At 32.2% G+C, this 19,574-nt stretch overlaps 1 protein-coding gene across 1 annotated transcript in view; it reads right to left on the bottom strand.

Annotated features, from left to right (window-relative positions):
• Nucleotides 1–1,751: 1,751 nt before the first annotated feature.
• The window catches only part of LOC129230491 (uncharacterized), a 75,320-nt gene continuing 57,497 nt past the window's right edge, over nucleotides 1,752–19,574 (bottom strand). Inside the window, exons 6-7 of the mRNA XM_054864893.1 lie at nucleotides 7,842–7,950; nucleotides 1,752–2,918 (exon numbers count right to left, since the gene is read on the bottom strand). Of these exons, the coding sequence (XP_054720868.1) occupies nucleotides 1,752–2,918; nucleotides 7,842–7,950 (1,276 nt within the window). The remainder of the gene's footprint in view (nucleotides 2,919–7,841; nucleotides 7,951–19,574) is intronic.

The following is a 19,574-nucleotide window of genomic DNA, read 5'->3' on the forward strand; positions in this document are numbered from 1 at the left end:
AACATTTAGGTTAATTTAGCTTAAAATTTTACAAAAAAAAAAAAAAAAAAAGAGAGCAGTTTGAAAAAGTAGGACATTACGCAATTAAAATCTCAAATGATTCCATTCATTGTCAAAATAAAGCTTCTTTGCAACTTTTTTTTAAGAACTGCATTAATAAAAAATTAACAATGGTTCATAATTCTAATGAACACCATAACTTTACGAAAGACTAAAAATAATCTTTGCATTTGATAACTCAAAAATACTAGACGATTTTTGCCCAAGTTGATCTTAAATGCTTGAAATATGAGCATTCAATTCTGGCATTAGGGAGATGATGCATAACATAGCATTAAATATGTTGAAATACTAAAATGAAATGTGATTAAAGCGATTATGGAAACACAGAAGAAATTATGAACTTTTTAATTGATGTAATGACTGCTGACTTTTTCTAGGGCAGGTAAACAATGGCATTACCCCTCCAGTATCCCTCAACAACTCTAAAATAAATATCTTCCATATATGGCATGAAACTTAATTTCATTATATGAAACTTAATTTCACGCCAGATATGTTTTGAGAAATAACCTCTCCCCTCTCATTATTTTGCTGAAATATAAATTACAACCGTTTCAAATTTCATTAAAATAAGAATGTCGTAAAAATATCTTACGTTTCTTGAGAGAGGTGTGACTAAATGCTCCCTGCACTTTTAGAAATCTTTCCAATACTGCTTCTCCCCGCTGTAGCCAACACTTAAGACCAGAGCAAGATTTAAGTAAAAATACATAATTTTTTTGACAATATTTTATGTCATTCTTGAAGCATCTGAATTAATATTTTAGTATTAAATGCTAACCTAAAAGTAACTGATTAAAAACTACAGGAAAACTAATCTTCCACTGTAAAAAATAAAAAATTTATTTTTACAAGTTAATTACTATCAGTCAGAAGCCAACTGGAACTTACACATGAAAAATTATAATATTAATTTGAACTGTAAGATGACTTTGAAGAATAATTTCAAATTAAAAAATATTTTGATACTTTTTTTTTTTTAAACCTTCAATTAGTTAAAAATAGGTCACTGTGCATACTAATAAAGGTTCACAAGATGAAGCTCATATAATGAACCAATCTAACTGAAGTAATTTTTTTGAATAAAAAAACAAAAATCAGTTATATAATGGGGAGTAGGGGAATTAATATTTTTTTTTATATGTTGAAAAAAATCATAAAAATGGGTCATCATACAGCTTAATGAGGAACAAAGAGACAAATGTTTTAAATCCAGATCTTAAGAGTTGACATAAATTAGCAAAACAAAAGATTTCAATTTATTGCAATACTAAATAGAAAATATTTAATGCAAATGCACAAATCAAAGGTGCTATGATTTAGATGAAGAAATTTTGCTTTACTTATACAAAATGTATTGTTTTAAAAATAAAAAAGACAATGTCACCGTTTTTTAAAATCGGCATCGTTGCTGACTAAAAGATAAAACTGGACCCAACAAGATTATGGAACAATTGGACACACTGAGACCAGATTCCTATTGTATTGTATGGTTATTTTGTAAAAATGAACTTGTAACAAAATTTCCCAATTAACATCTTTCCATATTCATTTGCAAGCAAGTTCAAAAACTAATTTACAAGTCTCTATATATTTTCTTTGTGATATATACAGCTATATACATAATATTTGAAGTAAGACAATTTGTGTGGCATTTACACTTTCTAGCAAACATAAGTTAAAAACCTTCAAGTCTCATGAATGACTTTTAACGAGTTGGAGCTTTGATGACCTTTCCTCTCGGAGAAATGCTTCCCAGAAATTCTGTTTGCCCGCACAGAATCCATCTTTGCAAACAGAGAGTCCAATTGGTCTCGAACAGTGTTCACAAGACAAGCAACACAATCTACAACTGCCGATTCTAGGTCTAGTTGGTCTTCTCGCGAAAAGTGATGTCTGCTTTTCGAGCTCTTTCGTTTTGGAATGTGATTTTTGCCAGGGGAGGAGGAGCTTGGGGTGCTACTGCTGGAAGGCACTTTGACACACGAATGGGACACTAATTTAACCTGTTTTTTCACTGTACTATCATGTTCATTATCTAGCTTCCTTTTTTCCTTTTGTTTATTATGTTTTGAATGTATTTTTTCATCATTCTTTATAGGACTTTTAGCTAAATGTTTAGTATCGAATGTACCGTTCTTTTTTTCATCTGGCAATGGTTTTTCTAATTTGACTTTGTTAGTTTTCAAATCTTTGGTACTGTCCAGTTTTACAGGTGACTTTGCAGCTACATCAGTTTTATCTATTATTTCTTTTTTAACAACTATTTCTTTCATTATTTTATGGGACAGATTATTTGTACTCTTATTGACAATGCTTGTGTTTGATTTTTTCTTAGTAAGAACACCACTCCCTATGCCATCCCTGCAAATAGAACCTAATTTGACATCAGTACTTTTTTCAGAAGCATCCACTTTTTGTGAAACCTTACTGCTGTGTCCTGAATTTTTTCGATCACATACATCTTCCTCTTTTATATTTTTCATACATAATTCAGGAAGTTTATCATTTTTCTTACTCCCTTCCTGCTTAACATGAATTTTCACTGAATCAGTAGAAGCTCCAGAATTGTTCCTTTTTTTGCTGATACTCGAGTCAGGTAATTCTAATTTTACTTTCTTTTCTTTGGGGTACATAGAGTCTTCTTGCTCACTGCTTGTTTGTCCAGGAGGTATGTAATATTGCGCCAAACGGACATGCCATGCAACACTCGTCACTGCACTAACAGTACGAAACTGATGAATGATGTTACGCGGAAGAAAATAAATGTCATTATCACAAAGCTGTATGCGAGCATAACGTATTCCATCTCGATGAAGCTGATTCAATTTTGCATCCTCTACCCACTGAACACACTGCAATAAATAAACAAACATAATGTAAATATAAAGCAGAGAAAGCATTTCCTAAGAATATTTATCTTAAAGAAAATTTTAAAAATGGGCTAAAATATCAAATGTTCTCCAAAGAGAATTTTAGAACTTTCACTAGTTGTTAACTAAAAACTCTCTCTCTCTAAAACAGGACAGTTATGTTCCAATCTTAAAACCAAGCTATGTCATATGACTTTGTCCGTGTATAAAATCAAGCATGTGTAACTTCATGTAACCTAGATCGCATAAGAAATAGTTTTTCAAAATGCTACTGTCCAACCACGGATTGTTTAGAATTTTCAAATGTCCAGATGAGCCGACTCTATCTGAATGAGGGCAGACCTGCCAACCTTGAAAAATGAAAAATATTTGCATGAGAAAATCCTGCAACTATTCCAAGGAGTATTAAAAATTGTGATCAACACATATTACAACAAAATTGCATTGAATACTAAAAAAACATATTCTGTAATATTTACCGGAGAATTTATTGAGACATCCCTAATATGATTTAATACATTCCATTGATTGTTGTTCTTACTTAAATAATATATATTTTATTAACATCTTGATTAATAATAACTATGGTTATTCTAGAATAATATTTTATATACATATTTAAATAATTCTTTAATTTTTATCTAATGCATTTGCAGTGCATGATTTGGCTATTCTCAAAAACTCAGAATCAAATTTCTGATCACAGTAGTGACCCCTTGTATGTTGTGTTCAATTAAGGACGATGTGAACAAACACTCAGCTTGGATACCAGCATTGGAAGAGCTACTAGGTCGGGAAAAACTCAAAGTTTGATTATTTTCAACACTTAGTTTACTCTCCAGGTGTTTTTTTCGTGCGGATACGAGAAATAACATATCCTTTTCCTTTATGGGCTATGGAAAAATCACAACAGCACAAAGAGCAAAACGCAAACTGTTGACCTTTTCTTGATTCTATAATGAATGGATGATCAACACTGTAAGACTTGTTAATAGAATTATATTTTCTTCCAGACATCGTCAAGTTCCACCAAAATTCAAAACTTTTCCGAAGCTTTCTTAACATCCTTCCCTACGCACTCCGCAGTCGCTAATGTAAACAAAGTAGCAAGCGCGCGCGAACACGTTATTTGGCACGATGCCAAACATCTCAAACAATCCTGCTGAGTGGAAAGAAGAGCATTGAGTTTGGCGCCACCAAAGAGCGATCTATGATGTTGAATAGCGATCGTTAGAAGGATGAACCAACTGCAGACTCGCGATAGGTAAAAGAAAGTTGCCGTCCACAACGGAAGAAAATTTGAATCCGTACACGTTCTTTTGATTACTGACGGAAAAATCAGAGGAATTCCGGAAAAAAATCACAAAAGTCCGGTAACCCGGAAGACGTGGAAAAACTCCGGCATTACCGGGCTAAATCCGGAAAGTAGGCAAGTCTGTGAGGGGGAAAAGTAAAAATTTGATGCGTGTATACCGCTCATTTGAATGAGACTCTGCTTCTAGAAAAGCTGACATCTCTGAAAATAATAGATTTGTCCATTTCCGGCTGTAAAACGGATGTTTGTCTTTCCATACAATCCGTGGTCAGACAGTATGTCTGCTTGCAGTTAGTCAATTGCAACAAGGGATAGATGTGGCATGCTGGGATACATACTCAGCATTTGGATTTCAAACTTGAGCCAAAAATTGTTATGCTTACTTCAAAATAATAACTTCAAACTGTTCATAAACAAATCCAAAATACAGATTTACAAAATTCCTTTTAAGCAAGTGGATGGAAATGTCAGTCCCTAAGTTGAGGAATAAACTCTACAAAAATTATCTATAGATAAAAACTTGGATCCCTTCTATAAATATTAATTTGTTCTGTTGACAGGCTTAACAGCATTTAAAAGTTGTCATTAAAGTTATAACAGAATAGGCACCAAGGTAATAAATTCTGAATAAAATCAATCCATGAGAAAGGGATAAATTACATTTTTGATATATTTAAGTTTGTGATTGAACAATGAAATATTAAACAGAATTTATAACTGCTTATTCTTAGTTTCCAAAAAAGCTGACCATGTTACAAAATGATTGAGCAACATATATACTTTTTTAATCAGTGGAACATCTATTTTGAAATTCTGTTGTGTTACCAAACAAATATTTTTTAAACATCAGTTGCTGCCAGGATTGTTAAATGTTCTGTATTTTAAGGGACTGTCTCTTATTTGGAAAAACTGTCCTGTGTCTCTGAGAATTTTGATACCAGACAAGTAACGTCTCACATTTTAGCTAAGAGAAATACTTTATGAATAGAGGCAGTGAATGAGACATTACTTTAAGAAGAAAAATAAAGGAATGAAAAAACAAAATTTGAAAACAAGAAAATCATGGATGGCAGAAAAAGTAAAAATTGTTTAAAGCATATTTGTTCTTAAAAATAACGTTAGGGTTATATGTTCAAATAGTTAAAGCAGACCTCACTGCAGCTATCAATTCAAAATATAAGTTGCAACGAAATTTATCACAACTTGAAGACACATAAAAACTTGAAAATTATTGTTAAAGCAGAAAAATTGTCAAATACAATATTTAAAAAAATAAGGTTTTTCAACATAATATTGGAATAATTATTGCGTTTCAATGAAAACTAGTCAGTTTTTATTTACTACATATTACACATTATCTATATATATAAAAATGGAGTTTGGTAAATTTGTTCCCTAAGATCTCAGAAACTACCGGGCAGATTTGGCTGAAACTTTCACCGTTTGTTTTTTTTTGGTACTGGGGAGGTTTGTAGACTAGTTCGAAAAAAATCCGATTGATAGTTCCTTTTTTATTCTAATTTGTCCAAATTTTCGCATAAATGCCCCAATATAACGGCGAAAAAATACGTGCACATTTTAAAATTATGTGTCCATTGAAAGCGCTTATTTTTCTGCTGAAGATGGCATCTGTTAGAAAGTTCTAAGTTGTATGAAAAACGAGTTATAAGCTTTTTTTGTTCCATGCTCGAAGGCTTTCCTCAACCCAATTCATTATTTAGTGTATCATCTCAACTCCCATTTCATAGTTAGAATTGTTGAATGTTTTTGGGTTTCGTATGACTGTTTGAGGCTTTTCTCAAGTCACATCTTAAAGTAACGTTTTTCCCCCCCCCCCCCAAGATTGGCTAATAATAACTAGATTTGGTTGATTATTTTCCATTTAAACGGAGATTTAGTGTAATTAATGGGTTTTTAAAATTATTTGTGCTGATTGGACTTTTTAATAATTATCCAATCTAACAGCAGAAACCTCGCCAAAATTTATGCAAAAAGATTTCAGTAGCGGATGCATTTGGCAATTTTTTCAACTGTCGCGGTTTTTGAAGTCAAAGACTACGTAATATAATGTTTGTCAGCTTTCACCATGTAAAAAAAATATCGTCAACCAAAGAACCTTTAAAAACTTTTTTTACTGTAAAATAATCCAGCAACTGAATTAGGCAAATCCATAAACAGCACAAAAACTTCCATTAATGTGACTTTGTGCACAAATTCAAACCATTGCCAAATTTTACTACTTATTTTGGAAACATTTCGGATGAAATTGTTTAGCACCATTTTATGGTGACCAAAAGTACTTTAGCATATGGCGACAATATCTCTTTAACAAAAATTAGTAACATACCGTTTTACAAAGTAAGGAGGGGGAGCATTATCCAAGGTATCCCAAAACGGTTCCCGCAAATTCGGTAACATTTTAAATCGCACCAAGAACCCACAATAATTGAAATTTTCCAAAATAACTAAAGCAAGTTTAAGGGGATGACGGGCGAGGGCGCTACATTTTTTTTAACAGTTCGTTCTTCAATAGACATACAGAGAAGGTAAGACTCCATGTAAAAAAAAAGTATTAACTGATAAATCTTTTTAAACATGTGAAGTTTAATTTCATATTTCGGAAATTCTTCAAATTTGTATAAGCTTTCGTAAATTTCGTTTCTAAATGAATACTATTTTGTTCTTTTTACTTACTGCTACTTTAGTTTTATGAGTAAGGAAGAAGCTAGATTTTAAATCACGTCAAAAAGGTGTGTTTTAAGTTCTTTTACTTAAAACAGAAAACAAATGCAAGTAACGATTGTTTCTCATAATTATTGCTAACCCAGGCAACGCCGGGTAATTTTGCTAGTTTTCTCTAAAATAAATGAATTTCCAGAGTAAAAAAAAACCCTTCAAATTTGTGTTAATAGCAATATAATAAATTTACTGGCAAAAAAGAAAATATTAAGACAGTTTTAAAAGTTTTTTTCCTTCTTAATTTAGAGATTTTTTAAAACTAATCATTGTAAAAAAAGTTTAATGGCGCTTTTCTTTAACAAATTTAGCTTCATTATAAATTAAGAGAAAACATTTCAAACACATTTTTAAAGTATTATTTGGAAGGAGAGGTCAGTCTTTTTTTTGGATTATAGCTAAGCCATCTCAATATTATCCAGAATAATTAAAAAACTAAACAAAACAAAGAATAAATAAATAATAAAATACATTAATTAGTTAACAATAAAAAAAATTCTGTAAAAAACGTCAAGCTTTTAAGTTTTCAGATTATTTGAAACCAGAATTTGAAATACGTTACAACATCATTTAATGATTAAAATATAACATCTTTATAGTTAATTTTGTTGAGCATCTCAAATACGTTAGTTTTATTTCAAAACGTATTTGAAGTACGTTCAATGTTCCAGCAACTCTTATTTTGGATTAAACGTTTGATTAGTCAAATATAATGAATATTCTATTCATGCCATGTAAATAAAGACAGGCTTTTTTTTTTTTTTTAAATTTTACATTGTATCATGAATTGCAACAAAATGCCTTCTAGTATTTTCGCAGACACAGAAGCAATAATAGATATAAAGTATGCATACTTGCGAAACAGGTGGCTCATGTAAATCTAGTTGCAGTTTCTCAACTAAATCATTAAAATCCCCAGCATGAAAAGCAATAACATCCTTCGTTATTCTGTTAGACGAGTACCTAAAATAATAATTACAAGTTATGCATTTATAAAAATGATCAACATTGATTTTTTGCTGAAAAATGCTAAATGACAAACAGTTGAGTCTCTACTTTGGGAAGGGATGCATTCCTGTGGAAGTCGAAAATTCATGTTGTGGAAACTGCTATGTAGAGAAATTTTTTATAAAAATACTCAATATTTTACACACCTCTGAAACTGTTTTAAACTATTTTGTACCTATATATCAGTTTCTTAGATAAAGAACCAAATGCTTACTGTATTTAAAAAAAAGGCAGGTTATTCCACATAAAATACTGTTACAGTGCACAAAATCAATGATCAATTGAAGAAAGAGACATTGAAACAGTACTGTAAGTACAGTATGTACTAATAAATGAAATGCTATCCTGTAACAGTACTGTACTGTAGATACAGTAACTATAGAGACGTATCAAGTACTCGGCTGAGTAACTAGTATCAATTATGCCTTTAAGAAGAATCACCAACACACACACACGATGAATTTTGAACTCATTGGAATAGTAGTATCAGGGTTCATACTCTATTTTGATGAAGAAATTCCATGACTTTTCCAAGACTTTTTCATGACTTCAATGCAAATTTTCATGACTTTGTTACACGAAGAGAATAGCACTATTAAATCTCAAACTTGCTAATTTTTGAAAATGAGCATCAACAAAACATCTACATGAATGCCACAGCCTCATAGAAGCACTTACTCATAGTGGAAAAAATATAAGTGTACACTTAAAAAACTCAACCATTCTTATTTGTCCTCATCACATAAATTTAAGTAACGTAAAAATGCACTGAAACGAGTATGATGATGCTTAAATATCTAACATTTTTTTTATAAACAGGCAGAATGATATTGGATGGGACAAAGGCTGAATGAGTGAGTCATCACTAAGTTTCAATAAATTTGCTTCAAAAGTTGCCTTTTAGTGGCAACAGAGCATTTAATCATTCACGTAACTTGAGAGTATTTTGGTTCTTTAAAGTAAAGCCCTATAGTTTAGTTCTTTATGTTTCTAAACCAGATCTTTTTTGATTCATTACTGAATGGTTTTTCCAATCTTCTGATTTAAAAGTATACTTGTTTTGTTTACTTATTTGCACATTTTCAAGTGCATATAAATTAATACGTTAAGAAATTCCAGAACATGTTAGATTCCTGACATTGAGCAGTGGGTCGCATGGACTAGTTTTGCGGGCCGTATGTTGGGCATTACTCTCTTAGAGTATTAGAATTCCTCTTTTTCTGTATTCTATCGCCCGACTAAAAAGCTTTATTTTCTAAAATTTTCAATAAATTAAGATAAACTCTGATAAACTTAATAATAAAGTTTTCACGAGTGATGGAATTGAACTCAAATGCAATCAAATTGCCTTCTTTTGAGTGGGCGTAGCAAAACAAAGAACGTGCAAGTTCACTACTACAGGGATGAGAGTGGTCAGAGAGCAAAAAGGAGGAAATCCAAAAAAAATTTCGTAAAAAGGATGATATCCAAAAAAATTTCGTGAAAGGGATGATATCCAAAACCGTATCAAAATAGAACCTGAAAGCCATGATATTCAAAAAATCAACAAAAAATGGCTAATTTTCCAGTTTTAAAGGTACTATGTATTTAATTAAGTATAAGTAATGATTTTGTAAAATTTGCTGCATTGTACCATTTCTTGTAAGAGGGTTTATTCCTAAAGAAATCTACATTTTGAAAAAGAGGCAACAATTTCTAACCCGAGTCCTTGAACAAAGAGTTGGGGGAGTCAGACACCAATCTTCGCTGCATCACACAACAGTGTCAACATTTCATATTTTTTAGAGAGAAATACATTTATTTCATTAAAAATATTTGAGTTCATAGTGTTAAACGAGAGAAAACATAAATTTTAAAATTAGGTCTGTTTGTAAATTAAAAACTTACAACAGAGAGAAAAATATAAAATTTCTTTATATGGTAAAACATACTTTTCATAGTAAGAATTGAAAATAAATAAATACATTTGTATATAAACGATTGGTTATCTTTTTCCTAGCATTGGAACTCAAACTTTGTTTTTAAAAGCTTCCTAATACGATTTCGGAAGCAAGAGCACAACTTGCAGCTGCCTCATTTAATCATGAAATTTCAAAACTTTTAATAAGTCCATTTAATGGTTTACCATTTGAGATTCGACATAATATTTTTTACACTTTCATAAATACACACACACACACACAAAAATAAATAAATAAATAAATAAAAATAAAAAATAAATAAATAAAATAAATAAACAAAAATAAATAAAAAAATAATAAATAATCATGCCAAGTTTCAATAAATTCAATACTGTGGGTGCTAAGCCACGTTTTTTGATTGACTTATGTATTTTTTCTAAAATAAATCAAAGAAATAAAAATATTATTGAAATGATGAATAAAATAGGCAGGTATAAGGTAGCATATAGTAAAAAATTACCCAACATTAAAAATAATTGAAATACTTGCAGGATGCAAAAAGATTGAAATCTCAGACGAGGCATGCAACTTTCGGCACAGCACGTGTTTGACGTCGTTGGCATGGCTCCAAAACATACGTTTTTGGCAGATATCGCAGTGGATGAAGATTCGAATGTAAAAAATGAAAAGAATAAGAAATCGGGGACCAAAAATTAAAAAAATCGTATTTTTTGAGGAAAATAAGGCCTGAAAGAGGCAAAAAAGGAGGAAAGGTTTTAAAAGCCATCAGAAAAAGCCGGAATTCCGGCAAAAGCCGGAAAAACCTCATCCCTGACTACTGCAGAACATGAAACATAAGAAGTGTCAAAAATAACAGTTTATTCAAAATCAATGAAGTCCAAGCAGAAAAACCACAACGCAAAAAAAGGTTGCGACAGAAGTGGATGCAATGAGATTTCAAAATTCAGATATAATTTTGGGATCGTTCAATTTTCCACTTTTAATAGCTTTTATGCGCTTTAGTGTTAAATCACTCAAGATTTCTAATGCTCTTTTCGTAACTGTTGCTTTCTCTAGGACATTTTTGCATGACTTGAAATAAATTTCCATGACTTTCAATGACAATTTCAATTTTCCATGACTTTCCAGGATTTTCATGATCTGTACGAACCCTGTAGTATGGACCTCTATGTCAAAAAATAGTTAAAAAAAAAATATCCAGCTGAAATTTAATTATGGGGCATTCCACAGTATTTTTGACATTATGTAGAGTCTGTAACGTGACCTTTTTTTTGCCATAACTTTTTAATTTACTGTTTGATTTGCAAATTATTTTAATTTGAGCTGGTGTGTTGGTAGGAAAAGATCAAAATAAAATAATATGCTAATCAAACAGTAAATTAAAAAGTTATGGCAAAAAAGGTCATGTTACGGACTCTACATAAATGTCAAAAATACCGTGGAATGCCCGTTATGCATTGTTTAAAAAATTTTGTTTTAGTCAAAAGTTTTACAAAAAAGTTAATAAACAAATAAATAAAGGGAATGATTAATCAAGTTGGAGTTAAAGCAAATTATATCAATCTATTATTGTTCAAGTCTGCCGAACATAAATAATTTTTAAAAGCAAATAAAACAATGTTAAAAACACAAATGTGCAGGAACACAGCAGACACATGCTTCTGAGTTACAAGGGATGTCTTTTTCAGTGCATAAAATGTGAGCTAATGAATGTAAAGACATCCAAAAAAAAAAATCTGACTTTTGCTGGATGTCTTCAATATAATATATACATAAGCACATTTAAGCATTAAGCACATTTTAAATTAAATAATTTTTGTTTGTAGTTAAAATCCATTTAATATAAAAATTTCATATTTTCTATGCTTATCCTCTTTACCTCATTTTTAATAAATAAATTTTATTATCTTTGGAAACATTATATATATATATATATATATATATATATATAAACACTCCATTGCAGCATAACAAACTTCATTATTCTCAAAATTTAAATTTGACTTGTAAATTATTGCAGTATATTGTGTGCTTGCACTGTTTTATTAACTGTAAAATCTGTCTTCAACAATATTTAATTTTTTACAACTACTCAGTATTGGCCGAGTATCTGATCAAAATTTGGCTGAGTATCGAAGACTCGGTAAGTCTCTAAGTTATTATATTTCAGGGTTGGTAAAAAAAAAAAAAAAAAAACGTTTTTTTTTTCAAGAAAACCAAAAAAAAAACCATTTTTTTTGTTTAAATGCTATTTGCGAGAAAAACAATTTTCGGAAGGTAATTAAGGTTCCATGTAATTAACACCTTTATTTAATAGTCACATTATACCTAATTTCTTGATTAATTAAAGAGGTAAGAACAAAATCTTGTAACTAAATTAAATAATTAAAATAGCTTTCTGCGGGGAAATATTGATTGAAATGTTTGACTTGATTAACATATTACTATGCATGTATATATAGACCCTTTATAATACAAAATATATCAAGAAGTGGTTGTGATTCAGGTTAAGATAAAATATAATGAAGATCCAAGAAAAAAACTTTATAAAACCAACATAATATGAATAATTATCGAATAAAGGTAAAAGTTATATTTTTAAGCATAATCTTTCCCAAAGATCAATTTTCATATTTTTTCTTTCTGATCTTACATAACGCTGATTTTTATATACACAATGTCGGAAATATTGAAGTAAAGCAAAATGTACAACAGTACATGATTGAACAGTCAAAAAATCGATTGCTGTTGAACTGACAAAGTTTTAAAAAAAAAGTGCTGCTCTATATTCGACTCTGTTCTTATTTTGGAAAAACTTGGAAAAGATATCGACTATCGCTAAAACAAAGAACCAAATCAAAAATACAAAAATTGGTGTAACATGGCTTAAATTACAGCTTATTTACTGGCATACATGTTGCATCCAGCACTGAAGTTTAAAAAATATTAAATGCAAACTCTTTAAAACAAATAAATGCGTAGCAAATTCTATTTCAAGAAATTTTTTTTGCCAAAAATGTTATATCTTCTGCAACAGTGACTGAGTGGTGGAAAAGTCAGGAAAAAGAATTTGAATAAAAAAATTTTGAAAAAAAAATAGAACCGACTTCAAAATTGCTCTAAAAAGTGAAAAATAATTTTATTCTTTAAGCACCATCGATAATACTTTTAAACATAATTTTTGAAGTTGGCGCAAAACGATCGATAAAATTATTCACAGCCATAACTCAACTACAAGTATAAGTTTAACCACGTCCAGTTTCTTCACTACCACATGCATTACGCATTGATGACAGCATATTTGAGTAACGATATAAATGTTTCGTTCCTAAGTTTGGATGATTTTTTGATAAAAATATGAACGAAGCATGGTTACAATGGATTTTACTTTTTGTTTTTGCACCAACTTCAAAAATTATGTTTAAAAGTATTATCGATGGTGCTTAAAGAATAAAATTATTTTTCACTTTTTAGAGCAATTTTGAAGTCGGTTCTATTTTTTTTTCAAAATTTTTTTATTTCATTCTTTTTAGTGTAAATGTAGATATTTCAGTAAAAGTAAGAAGTTACCTAGTAAGAAGTGCGGCTCTATATCACTGTATTGCTTTAGAAAAGCCTTTATTCAAAATTATCATTACAATTACTATTAATGTTACAGTTATATGGCACCAAACTTTTATAACAATGAGTTTCATATTGTCGCGTAGATGAAGATAGCGAAGACAATGTGAAAGCCAAATGAAGCGAATACTCGTTAGTCTCAACTCGAGATCTTTATTCAGAACCACGAATGAACGTTACATCTCCTTATATACAACTTGAAAAAGTGCTGGAACTTTCCAGACTTGAAAAGATACAGAAATTAATAGAACATTCGAGAAAATACGGGAAACAGTAGAAACGAAATTTTAGTAAAATTCACTTTGTCCTTGTCGGGATTTGAACCCGGGTTGCTCGTGTGGGAGACGAGAACTCTACCACTGAGCCACCGTTATCTACGAATGATATAGCGAACTTCGTTACAATATGATTCTAATCATTTAATAGGGAAATTTACTGTTTTTTGCCCATAACTTTTTATCTAAAGAACAAATATGGTCAAACAAAGTAATGGGACCTAAGTTGAGCCATCCTTTATCCATTAAAAAAAGAATTATCAAAATCGGTTCACTAGGTGAGACGCTATGAGTGGACAAACAAAAAAAAAAAAAACATACATACGGTATGAACTGATAACCGCCTCCTTTTTGAAGTCGGTTAAAAATGCAATGCAACCGTCTTTGAAAGTCTTCAACATTACTAAAACCAGCTGCAGAAAAGTGCAGGGCATATATTTTCGTCATTTAGATATTATTCATAACTCAAAAATTGATTAGGCTCTGGAAAAGCTTCAAAACTTGCTTTTTGTTCAAAGTACTAAATAACATAAAAATAATATTAATTCATAACGTAAAAGTTGCTATGTATTTATGCATATGTTATTGTGGTGTAAAGTTGATTTTATGTAATTGTAAAAAGATTTATACACATATTTCTGAAATGAGTTGAATACATTACATATACAGGGTGTCCGAAAAGTCCTCGACACATAACAATGGTATTTTAGGTTAAATGTGTCAAGGACTTTTCGGACACCCTGTATATTTATTTATAAATGTAATTTTACAGTTTTTGTTTGTAACAGATTAAAAATATTTTGCTTTAAAACAAAAGAACCATTGTTTTCTCCAACAGTCTTTAGAAAAAATTCATTTAATTGAAAGTCTTGAACAAAAGACTAGCTTTGAAGCTTTTTCCAATCCTAATTTGTTTCTTATTCAATATGTGTGGGAAAATCAATGTAAACCTGTAAAATGGATTTTTTTTTTTTGGCTTAAAAAAAAAAAAAATTTAAAAAAAACTGCATGTTTTTTTGAAAAAACCAATTGGTTTAAACCAAACAACCCTGTTATATTTATAATTTTAAAAATGAAGAAGATGATTTATGCTGTTCGGTCAGATCCATATTCTAATTACAGTTGATTTACCTTTTATTTTTTTTTTCAAGAAGCATAAATGATGTCATATTTGCCAATCTTTGAAGGAAAAAAAAAACAAGAGATTCCACTACAAGTATATAGGTGATTCACCAGCGACATATCTTCACAACAAAATTATTAAAATATGCTTTTAAATAACATGAACACTAAATTTAAAGTGAAATGGGGGTTTGTCGCAGATATAAGCTAATTGGCAGCAGCAAGAAAAACATACTACAAAGGAAAAACCAAATAATAAGTAGTGAATTTGCTTAAAGTTTTCTACATTCCCCAGTCTCTACCAAAAAAGTAGCTACAAAAATTTGATTACAAAAAATCCGGAAAAAAAACCCCTCCACAATATATATTGGCAATCTTAATATATAGAAATCAATGTCCTGAGATAACATATATATATATATATATCAACGCACTGCCAATACCGCTGAAGCCTCAGACTTGAAATTTGGCAGGCATGTCCACATGATTACGAAAGTATCCACTAAGAAAGGATTTTTCGAAACATCAATTAGTTCGGGAGAAATTAATTAAAACCCCTTAATATCTGTGAAATTAAAACCTGTCATTGAAATTTAAATCCCTTATTTTCAGAGGCTTTCCTACATTCAAATCATTATTCAGTACTTTACCTTAACTTTTGGTCGATAGCGAATTTTGAATTTGATATTGTTTTTGTTTCACGTGATTCTTCGAGGCTTTTCTCAAGTCAAATAATAATGTTTCTGTCTTTTGCTTTTATTTTTTCAAAACTAGAAACGAAGTTTTTAAGAACATCATCACAGGCAGACTATCCTTTTGAATTTAGAAGAGTGCAGTTTCCTGTGAAAGTTTGCTTTGCAATAACCGTTAATAAGTCACATGGACAGACATTAAAAGTAGCAGGGATCAATTTAAGAGAAGACTTTTTTACACGGCCTATTTTATGTAGCTTGCTCCAAAGTCAGTTCATCAAGCAGCTTAATAATTTCAGCACCAGAAAAAAAAACTAAAAATGTTGTATACAAAGAAGTTCTTGCTTAAACATAGGTATAACAAAAAAATGTGGATGGCCTGTGTTTGCAAAGATAATCAATACCTTAAAAGGATCGTTAATTAAAAGTATCGTAAATAACAGTTAAAGATCAGTTAAGGACAAGGACATATATATAAGGAGTCCAGGGGCTCCGGGATCCTCCCAAAATTAGAAAAAACTATAGATAGTAAGTAATTACTACAGGGGATTTTCGAAACTAGGTGCACCAAGCACTGTTAACCCCTGCTAATTCCATTACCTGAGCAATGCCGGGTACGGGAATGCTAGTAAAATATAAAATAAGTAGGTATAGTGTAGCACATGCTAAAATGACTTCAAACTTTCAAAATAACTGAAATATTTTCAAGATGCAAAAGGATTGAAATATGCTGCATTTAGAAAAGGGACCAAAAACTGGAAATCTGGAGATGGAAGCAAAAAACAGGAGTCTCTTGTTAAAAACAGAGTTGGCAAGTATGTGATGTGCACGAAGGGATAGGGTTTCAGGAATGATCTCTAAGAAATATTTTAAAACTAAAATCCTAAAAACACAATTGGATAATGTTTGGGGGAAGATCTTATGTTCAAGGCCTCTGTCAGGGTATTTTTTCAAGATTTAATTTGAAAAAAAAAATGCGATTTTAGGCCGTTTTTGATGACATTTAGAGGAAGGGATTTTTTGAGTTTTGTTTTACTTTCCCGTTTTTTATTTTCAAACATAACTACTAATATGAATTTTCATTACAATATTTTAAATCTCTCTCTGTTTAAAATTCTACTTGTGATATATTTTGGTGACCCATGTACTTTTCCCAATTTGACTGTGATTTTTGTGATGAATTTAGTTAAAAAAAATTAAATTAATTTGAATTTTGTCATCTTGAATTCAAATTATGTTTTTCGCAATCACAAGTGTGTGTGTGTGTGCATGTAGGCATGTGTGTTTGTGTTTGTGTGCAGGAATGAGTGTTGGTAGTTGTGTGTATGAGTGTTTGTGTGCGAGGGGGCGGGGTATGTGTATTGTTACAAATCCTGTAAATAGTAATTATTGTAGTAACGTAACCTGTAAATAATTTCCCGTAATGAATATACAACCCCTTAACATATGGCTAAAGTATACAACCCCCTATTCTTTTTATTTTCATTGATAAAATTTGATAACGGTCTACACATTTCTCGAAGCAGAAAGAATGTTGTGGAAAACTCTTGGATGTTTATAAAAGCCGTTAGCGATGGATATAAACGGAGAGTTTCGATTGATATTTCGAACTGAGAGGATTTTTGCTCTGTTTATAGCGAGGCATTTCGCTGTGTTGTTTTCGTATTTGGAAGTAAATACGTGTGTAAACGTTGAGTTTAAGGTGTTGTGTGATAATTGCTTAATTGCTGATGAATAATTTAGCAGTTGTTGAAGATCTTTCCTGTACATAGTGTAAATAAATTTCCTGTGTTTTTATCAAGAACTGTGTCTTTATTTCAAGAAAGTGGAAGTCGCACCGAATCCGTCACAATTTGGCGCCCAACGTGGGGCTTCTTCTGGACTTTCTTGGAGTAAGTGACTTTGGACATTTTTTCATAAAGACTGTTTGAATTTATAGACTTTGTTTTTATGGTGATTACTCGCGCAATGGATAACCAATTAAAACAACTTCTGGAAGCAATTAATGCTGCGAAAAGTGACTTGGCTGAAAGTTTGGCGGCTAATCAAGAGCAATTAAAAAGTGATTTGACTGCAAGTTTAACTGAAAATCAAGAACAATTAAAAAATGATATAGCGGCTAATCAAGAACAATTAAAAAGTGATTTGACTGCAAGTTTTACTGCAAATCAAGAACAATTAAAAAATGACATTGCGGCTAATCAAGAACAATTGAAAAGTGATTTAATGGTACTGAAAAATGATTTAGCTTCTAACCAAGAGGAAATTAAAAACGACCTTACTTCGGTAAAGACTGTGATGGAAAACAAATTTAATGAGATAGAGCATCGAGTTGATGCTTTTGATGAAAAATTTGAAACAGTAGAAAACCGTATCGCAACAGTTGAAAATCATGCGGATGAGAAAATTAAAAACATGGAAAGGAGATTGGCGATCGCGGAAAGCAGCTCTGTACAGTTTGGCGCTCCCACATCGGTTGCTCGACCGTCCATTAAACTTGCCACATTTGATGGGAAAACTTCGTGGCAGGTTTACAAAACTCAATTCATGATAGTGGCGGAAGCGAACGGATGGGACTCTGCTACCAAGGCCTGCCATCTTGCAGCATCCCTGAGAGGTGACGCAGCGGACATTCTTCAGACCCTTCCGGACAGCCAGCGCCTGGATTTCGCCGCCCTCACATCTGCGTTGGAGCTTCGCTTCGGCGAGAAGTGCCAGAAAGACTTCAGCCGACTCCAGTTGAAGTCCCGTTTCCAGAAAACCGGGGAAACCCTGCAAGAGCTAGCGGAGGACGTTGAGAGACTGTCTCATCTTGCTTTTTGCGACTGTCCTGCGGATGTTCGAGACAACCTGGCACTCAACTACTACATCGACGGGGTTCGAGATCCGGAAATCCAGAAAGCTCTACGGATGGCGGATGTCAAAGACCTGAGTTCTGCTGTTGTGTATGCGATGAGATACGAGGCCGCCCAAGAAGCAACCCGTGTGGATCGCCATCTAATTCGGACTCAGGAAGCTGATGAGTCTGATTCCAGGACGTCCCACCTCGCTGAACTTGAGAGACAACTCGGTGACTTGACAAGACATCTGAGCAGCATAACAGCCCAAAAGAAACAAGAGCAGAAGTGCTGGAAATGCGGTAGTGAAGGACACCTGCAAAGGAGTTGTCCGGCTCGCCAAGCTACGCGAGGGAAGGAAAACACCACCACTAGAGCTCTGCAGATTTCCTCTTCTAGTAGGGGCAGTGATGGACTTTTCATTTACGCACATGTAAATGGGAACCCCTGCAGACTGATTGTCGACACTGGAGCCAATGTGACAATCATTAGGACAGATGTGGCTCGTGAATTTGGATTGAAACTGCTGTGGACATCGCCACGCGTAAGTCTCCAGACTGTGACAGGTGACAAGATCGAGATTGACAGTAAAGTGGACTTGGAAATAGTGTTTGGGAATGGCACCTACCATCATACGGCATTCGTCGCTAATATCACGGACCCCTTCATTCTCGGATTGGACTTTTTGAAGAAATATGACTTCACTCTCGACTTCAAGACTAATGAGCTGCACTCGATGAGAGAAGACATAGCCGTTTTCCCTGCAGAAAGTGATGTAAAATCCGCTCATCAAATAATAGCCCAAACAGATTTATCGATTCCCTCAAGGCCAGAATCATTAATACCTGGCTCCCTTGAAGAAAGCAATAGTTTTCGATTTGGACTCATTGAATACCCTAACCTAAGCAATAGCCTAAAAGGAGTGCTGGTAGCATCTACGCTTGTGGACCTTTCTAAGGATGTAATTCCTGTGAGAGTCGCCAACGTGAGTGAAAGGCCAAGGAATATCTGAAAAGGTGAAGTGTTGGCAATTTGTACTCCAGTAAACTGCATCATTAGAAGAATCAATTCCCCCGAGACTGTGTCTTCCGAGTCCTTGACATCGAAGTT

This window comes from Uloborus diversus, chromosome 9 (assembly GCF_026930045.1).
Source record: "Uloborus diversus isolate 005 chromosome 9, Udiv.v.3.1, whole genome shotgun sequence".
NCBI lineage: Eukaryota > Metazoa > Arthropoda > Arachnida > Araneae > Uloboridae > Uloborus > Uloborus diversus.